The 8068-nt window shown below is 41.6% G+C and overlaps 1 protein-coding gene across 4 annotated transcripts in view; it reads left to right on the forward strand.

Annotated features, from left to right (window-relative positions):
• The window catches only part of GLB1L3 (galactosidase beta 1 like 3), a 44079-nt gene extending 36262 nt beyond the window's left edge, over positions 1–7817 (forward strand). For 2 of the 4 annotated variants that reach the window (XM_054441451.2, XM_054441454.2), the window contains 7 exons: positions 541–681; positions 1006–1077; positions 1583–1661; positions 2128–2215; positions 2519–2630; positions 6872–6988; positions 7118–7815. In XM_054441451.2, coding sequence (XP_054297426.1) covers positions 541–681; positions 1006–1077; positions 1583–1661; positions 2128–2215; positions 2519–2630; positions 6872–6988; positions 7118–7183 — 675 coding nt within the window. In that variant the 3' untranslated portion in view covers positions 7184–7815. The other 2 variants (XM_054441453.2, XM_054441455.2) reach the window with 2 other exon arrangements.
• The last annotated feature ends 251 nt before the right edge of the window (positions 7818–8068 follow it).

Genomic DNA, 8068 nt, shown 5'->3' on the forward strand with positions numbered 1-8068 from the left:
TTTTCTTGAGACAGGGTCTTGCTCGGTGGCTCTGGCTGGAATGCAGTGGCACAATCATGGCTCACTGCAGCCTTGAACTCCTGGGCTTAAGCAATCCTCCTGCCTCAGCCTCTTGAGTAGCTGGGATTACAGGAGGGCACCACCACGCCCAGCTACATTTTTAAGTTTTTTGTAGATGGGGGTCTCACTATGTTGCCCAGGCTGGTCTCAAACTCCTGGCCTCAAGTGATCCACCTGCCTCGGCCTCCCAAAGTGCTGGGATCACAGGCGTGAGCCCCTGTGCCCCATCCATTTCCTCTGTTAATCAGTTCTTAGGATTATAGCGATTGGTCCCTCATCACCATGCCCTGCCTTTCCCTGAGTTTCCTTCCTGGGCAGTGGAGACGTAAGCACAGAGCAGTGTCACATGCATCTGTTTTATCATTTCCCACTCAAAGAACCCTTGGGGACCATTAGGCGGGACCAAATGACAGGGTCTTAGGAAGGAGGATCCTGACTGCTCAGCCCTTGGACTTCTGCTCCTGCCATTTCTCCTCACAGCCGGTCAGGTCGCGTCAGCCCGTCAACATGGAGAACCTGCCCATCAACCATGGGAGCGGCCAGTCCTACGGGCTTGTCCTGTATGAGAAGTCCATCTGCTCTGGAGGCCGCCTCCGTGCCCAAGCTCACGACATGGCACAGGTAGGGCCAGCAGGCTGTCTGTGTGGGAAGCAAAGTGCGTCACCTCCCTATGCTGTTGGGCAGGGTAGTTGATTGAGGATGCACGTTGCTATTTGATGACCTACTATATGGGAGGCATTGGGACTAAAAGTCAGGCCAAATAGACCTGCTTTCTGCTTTATCACCACTGAGAGTCTCTTGGGGCCTCCAGGCAGCTTCATGCCATCTGTGAGCATCACAGCTGGTCCCTGCCTTCATACTGACCTCTTTCTGCCAAAACCACGGCCTCTCTTCTCCCTTTCTTCGGGTGGGCCTAGCAGTCTGACGCCAGCTCTTCTTTTGCAGGTGTTTTTGGATGAGACAATGATAGGGATTCTGAATGACAATAATGAGGACCTGCACATTCCTGAACTCAGGGTATGTAATTTGAGAGTCCAGGTGATGCCCTTGATCCCCCTCAAATGCAGACGGAGCCTGGTCCTGAGACAGTCAGCCTCCCTTCTCCACCCCTGCTGTTGCTACTGCTCCTCACCTGGGGCCGCGGCAGGAAGTGTGCAGGGCCGGAAGCCGAAGTGCCTCCCAGGCCCTGGCCCCTCAGGAGCTACCACGTGCATGCTGGAGGGAAGGGGGTTTCCTCACTAAGCCTGAGCCTGTCCTCAGCCCCTGGTTGGGTTTCTGTGCCTTTAGAGTTGGTTAAAGGCACAGCTGAGTCTCTCTGCCTTTCCCAGTAGGATCAGCAGAGGGGAAAGGGAAGATTGACTATAGGAACACAAGGCAGTCCTTAGTGAAGGGAAGACTGCTGGGCTCTGGAGCCTCCTTTTCTCCCATGTGTCTCTCCATGTGGAGCTCAGCGGAAAAACGGGTTGTCGGGCAGATGCCCTCCATGGCTGTGTGGTCTCCATGACCTGGCCTGTCCCAGCAGGACTGCCGATACCTGAGGATCCTGGTGGAGAATCAAGGACGAGTCAATTTTTCATGGCAAATACAGAATGAGCAGAAAGGTGGGCTCTGGCTGTGGCTTCTCCTCAGTTACTCAGAACCAAAGACCCGGGCTATGCACTGGAGTTGGGGGCGGGGAGGGGGTGGGGAAACCAGCCCCTCAGCAGTGGGCTACCCAGGTCCTGGGAGCAGAGATGCAAAATCCGCCCCTCGCCCTTGTCTTGCCTTCTCTATCTCCAGGGCCAGAGGGTGGAGCCAGCGTGTTCCGTGCTGGCTTGTCCTGAAGCAGGGCCAGTCTCCTTTTGGGAATTTCAGGAAAAGTTCCAGTACTAAGTGGGGGACCTTTCTTGGTAGTATGGAAATGTATAGCTAGAACCCTTCAGTCATAGCAAGTCAGACAAATGTTTGCCCTCCTGGCTGAGCCCTTGTCCTAAGGCATGTACAAGTCTGCATTGCTTTGTCCCAGATACTAGAGAATATCCAGTCCTGGTTCATATTCTCTTTCCTGCTTTCCATCTGCATCTGCAGGAATCACTGGATCTGTCAGCATCAATGACTCTTCCCTGGAGGGCTTTACCATCTATTCCCTGGAGATGAAAATGAGCTTCTTTGAGAGGTATGCTCCAGCTGGCCCCCAGTGCACTCTTCAGTGATCAGGGAACTCAGAGATTTCAGATTCCTCATTGCAGATAAAGAGTCCAAGATACAGAGACTGAGTGATGTACTCCAGGCTGTCGGGTGCTTCGGCGTCAGAACTAGGGCCCTGGAACAAGTGTCCTGATTCTGATCTTAACGCGTCTAGTCTACTCTAGCTCATTGAAACAGAACCTTAGGCTCGGCCCAGGCCACCTGGAGTGGATCCTGGGAACTGAGTTGGGAAGGGAACTTCCTCTCCCCCATGGTTTGGCCTTTCTTCCAGGCTCCGCTCTGCCACCTGGAAGCCAGTCCCAGACAGCCACCAGGGCCCAGCCTTCTACCGTGGGACCTTGAAGGCTGGCCCTTCTCCCAAGGACACCTTCCTGAGCCTGCTGGTAGGTGACGCCCTCTGCTGCCTTGGTGTTCCAAACACCAATTTTATTTTTAAAGAGTCCTGGAGCAAAGCCAGCGTTCCTGGAGGAATACTTCCCTTTCTTCTTTTCCTCTTCTTCCTCATCTCCAACGAAGCCTTCCAACATTGATCAGTCTTCCTAATTTATCACTATTTAGAGACTAACACATCAAAACACAATTAAAAATTCAGACAAGAGGGAGAGAGCAAAGCATGAAGTTACCCTTTGAACCCACCCCCATTCCAATTACTCTCTGCTTCTCAGAACTCAACACTGCCAGCAGTGGTACATTTTTATATATAACTTTGCCTGAACACACACGTACACAATTATTTTTACACTAATAGAATTGTACCATGTATTCTGCAACTTGCTTTTTTTTTCTGTGTGGGGTGAGTTGGTAGGTTAGTTTTTACCTAGAATATCTTTTTCTGTATAAATACACATAGATAACATAAATGTACAAAATGTGAATGTACAGATCAACAAATGATCACAAAGTGAACACCATATAATTATCACTGAAAGTTAAAAATATTGTTGGCACCCCTCCCAACCACTGTCCCCCTTCTCTCCAAAGGTCACTGCTGCCTTGACTTCTAACACTCTCGGCCAGTGTCTCCTATTTTGACTTTATGTAAATGGAATCATACAGGGCATCTTTTTTTAATATGTTTTCTTTTGTTCAACATTGTGAGGTTCAGCCATTTATCGATGTTGCAGTGATTTGTTCATTTTCACTGTTGTATTGGGTTCATTTAGTAAATACATTATAATTTATTTAACCATTTTACTTTTTCTGAACATTTGGATTATATCTAGGGCTTGTCTATGATAAATAATTAAGACTTCGTTTGTGTTTATGTTCATGACTGAGATCTCTTTGTCAGGTTTTGGTGCCAAGGTTTAGGGCTCTCATAAAGGATTTAGGAGGGGAATTTGTGTAAGACAAGTATCACTTCTTAAACATTTAATGGAGTTCATTAGTGAAGCCTTCTAGAGCTGGCATTTTCTTTTTGAGAAAGTTTGTGAGTGTGGATTCAATTATTGAAAGATTAAAGTACTATTCAGATTTTGTTTCTTTTAAAGTTAGCTTTGAGAAAATATATTTTCCTGGAAACTTTCCCATTTCATCTAAATTTTCAAATATGTTGCCTTTAAAATATTCGTTTTTGATGTCTAGATCATTGGTAGTAACATTCCCCTTGTCATTTGTTATAGGATGTTGATGCACTCTTTTTTCTTGATAATTCTCACCAGAACACTATCAATTTTATTAATTGTTCAAAGTACAGTGTTTGGCTATGACTCCTACTATATTATGTATTTATTTTCTGATTCTTTAATTTCTGTCATTATCTTTATTATTTTGTTTATTCAATTTCTTAGTTTAGGATTAATTTGCTTTATTTTTATAATGTCTTGACATAGATACTTAGATAATGGATTTTCAGTCTTTATTCTTTTTAATTATATGAATTTAGGTTATTAATCATCATTTAAGCATGGATTTGGTTGCATCCCATAAGTTTTAAAAAGATTTTTTTTAGGTAAAATTACATAACATAAAATTAGTTCTGTTAAAGTGAACGATTAAGTAGCATTTCATGCCTTCACAATGCTATGCAGCCACTATCTCTAGTTCCAATGCATTTTTATTATCCTAAAGGAAACCCTATAACCATTTGGCAATTACTTCCCCATTTTCCTCTTCTCCCACCCCCTGGCAACAGCAATTTTTTAAATTATCTTTATGGATTTGCCTGTACTGGAAATGAGTCCCATACTTTTTTTTTTTACATATAGAATAAGAATACATTTAATATATTTTATTTTCATGACTGAGGAATTACATTCTTCAAAGCAAGAATTCAGAATGTACATAATTATAAGCCATACTTCATATCAGTGCATTATTAATTTTTATATTATACTTTCTATTATATGGGTAATGGTTCATATTGAAATACAGAAAAAATAAGTTGTAGTAAGACAAGCGATGTCTATATAGAAAGAGATGAATCATTTTAGTGTCTTATTAGTTGGATAATTGCTGCTTCAGGGTTGCCATGTTAGCCTAACATTTTAATCGTAACTACAAATTCTATCTAAAAAATAATAAAGGTTTCATAACAAACAGCAGATACTAAAGGTGAGCACTTCACATGTAGGTGCTTCTCTGAAGGTATCAAGTTGACTTCGGCATAGGCATTTTAGAATGTCTTAAAGATGATTTTGTAAGGAGATGGCAGGCCAATTAAGCCCAACAAAAGAGAAGGTCTGCAAGTTATCCTGCAGGTTAGGGCCAATCTTCTTGAGTCTGCTAATAGGAATTATAAAATACCTACTCTTGCTCTTTCACCACTAAGTTTTAAGTTAGAATTTCACTTTTCCTTCATACGGCTGTGTGGATAGTTGAAGTTCACATGCTTCACAAGGACTTGCCCATAATGACAACTTCCATGTTTTGGGGGACATTGAGAAGCTTCCCTGGTACCAGAACTTTGCTATAGTAGGGCTGTGCTTTCTTCTCATATTAAGGGAAATAGCGTAGACTGAAGGTGCCATTTGGCAGGTAGTATTCAACCTAAGGCACTGGATGTCCTGGTGGCACTGCCCAGAAAGCTGCAGGCCACTCTGGGGGCCATGTTGTTGCTGGGGAGAAACTTAATGATCTTTACCAATAAGTTTATACTTTTTGTGGATTCTTGGTACTGTTTAAGGTCCTTTCTTTTCAAGTTGAAGGACTTCTTTTAGCACTTCTTGTAAAGCAGGTCTAGTGGTGATGAACTCCCTCAGTTTTTGTCTGGAAGTTTTTACCTCTTATTCAATTTTGAAAGACAGTTTTGCTGGATGTAGTATTCTTGGTTGCCAGTTGCTTTTCTTTTAGCGTTTTAAGTATATCAGTCCATTCTGTGCTAGCTTGCAAGGTTTCTGCTGAAAAATCTGCTGATAGTCTTATACCCTACGAGTTTCTATCTATTTTATTGTCATCATCAAAGAATTCAAATATTTTCCAACTTCCTTTGTCATTACTTGTTAGACTTATGGTTTATTTAGAAGTGCTTTTCTTAATTTCCAATAATTTGGATATTTTATAGTTATCTTTTTGTTATCAATTTCTTGCTTAATTGCGTTATAGTCTGAGAAGTTTATGTGAAGACTAGTTTAACACAGGATCAAGCTTGTAAATATTCTGAGGCATACTTGAAAGAATATGTGTATACTGTGGATGTTAGATCAATGTTCTATTATGTCAATTAGTTCAATTTTGTTAATCATCTTCTTTTAAATGTTTTATATCTTTATTGATTGTTATTTGCTTTGCCTATTGATTATTGAAAGGTTGTATAAAAATTTCGCACTATGGTTGTAAATTTATTTCTCTTTATTATTCTGTCAATTTCGCTGATATGTTTTGAATCTATGCTTTTATCTTCCTTATGTATGTTGTATATACATTTATGGTAAATTAAGAATTTTACCATCATGAAATGTCCCTCTTTATCTCTAATAACGCTTTTGCCTTAAAATATTATTTTTCTGAATATTAACAGAGCTATAGCAACTTCCTTTTGGTTAGGGTTTACATATCTTTATCCATTGTTTTTCTTTTATTTTTTCAATACCTCATGTTTTTGATGCTTCTCTCATATGTAGCATATAACTACTTTATTTGAAATCAAGTCCAGCAACCTTTGCCCTTTAATTTGGAGCATTTCAGAGACTCCAGTGTTATATGCTAGACCGTTTTGTTATATCCCAGAATAAGCAGGTGCCTCTAGTGCAAAAACTGCCTGGATGTCTCCTTGTCTCTCATTTTTCTTCTTCTAAATCTTGGTCCTATAATTCTTCATTATATTGCAAGCAGATTTTTTTAAATGTGCAGCTTTTATATTAATAGCCACTGTCAGCAGTGGTGTTCATCACTATACCTGATATTTATTTCTGGAAGTAGAAGATCTGCTTTTTAAAATATATAACATTATATGTCACATAACAGGAACAATAGCAGCCTTACCATTAAAGGGTTGGTTCTATTTATGTTTTTCTCTTTCATTCCTAGACAGCAAGGTAGAAGTTCTATAACATATCCCACTCTAAACTCACCTCCCTTTGAGTGCCATAAAGTATCTCAATCTTGCTCTCACTCCCCAAGTGCCTTAGGTTTTACCTTGCTAATGTGAACCGACTTCCAAATCTCAAGCCACTATTCCTTTCAGAACTGGAATTATGGATTCGTGTTCATCAATGGACGTAACCTTGGGCGATATTGGAATATTGGGCCTCAGAAAACACTGTACCTTCCTGGAGCTTGGCTTCATCCAGAAGACAATGAGGTATGTCACTCCAGTCTCTGCCTTGAGATCTCATAAACTTTCAGATCAAAATGTGAGTTGCAGTGTCTTTTTCATCCTGTACTAAATAGGCTTCACCTTTCCCACTCTCAAACTTTCTTTTCTTCTCAGGTCATCTTGTTTGAGAAGATGATGAGTGGCTCAGACATCAAATCTACAGACAAGCCCATGCTGTAAAACCGTATCTGAACTTTTTGTTTTTTGTTTTTTGAGACAAAGTCTCACTCTGTTGCCCAGGCTGGAGTGCAGTGGCCAGATCTCGGCTCACTGCAAGCTCTGCCTCCTGGATTCATGCTATTCTCCTGCCTCAGCCTCCCCGGCAGCTGGGACTACAGGCGCCTGCCACCACGCCCGGCTATTTTTTTGTATTTTTAGTAGAGACAGGGTTTCACCGTGTTAGCCAGGATGTTCTTGATCTCCTGACCTTGTGATCCACCCCCCTCGGCCTCCCAAAGTGCTGGGATTACAGGCGTGAGCCACCACGCCCGGCCGTGAACATATTTTTTGGGTTGCTGGAGTTCATCTATAAGTCATTTTTGAGGAATAAGATTTATGTTAAGACTATCAAACACAGTGTTGCCTACAATAGCAAAAATGTGAAAACAACAACAACAACAACAATAAAAAACCAGCAGAGGAATTGTTATGTATTTTGTAGTCTATCTATAGGATGCCTATTTTTAGGCTTTAAAAAGTCTTCAAAATCTTTAATGACTGATTTATCTAGTTAAATGCTTAATCCTTAGCAGGCTCTTATTCTTTAATTAAATGTGCCTTTAAGTAGATGTGAATAAAATAAAAACAAGTTTCATTTCTGCCTTCCATACTCAATTGAAGGGAAGGGAAAGGTCTGAAGCCTGGGGAAGAGTAAGGATACTGATTTCCTCATGCCAGAGAGAGTATTGCATGTACTAATGGGCAAACTCTCGGTCTCCCTCCTTTCTCTCTCTCTTTCTGTGTGTGTGTGTGTGTGTGTATGCACGCATGTGTGTGTGTGTATGTAGGAGTAGGGGAAAGGAGAGGGCAATGAACAATGTCTTTCATTTCCCTTCAACTATGTGT

This window comes from Pongo pygmaeus, chromosome 9 (genome assembly GCF_028885625.2).
Source record: "Pongo pygmaeus isolate AG05252 chromosome 9, NHGRI_mPonPyg2-v2.0_pri, whole genome shotgun sequence".
Classification (NCBI taxonomy): domain Eukaryota; kingdom Metazoa; phylum Chordata; class Mammalia; order Primates; family Hominidae; genus Pongo; species Pongo pygmaeus.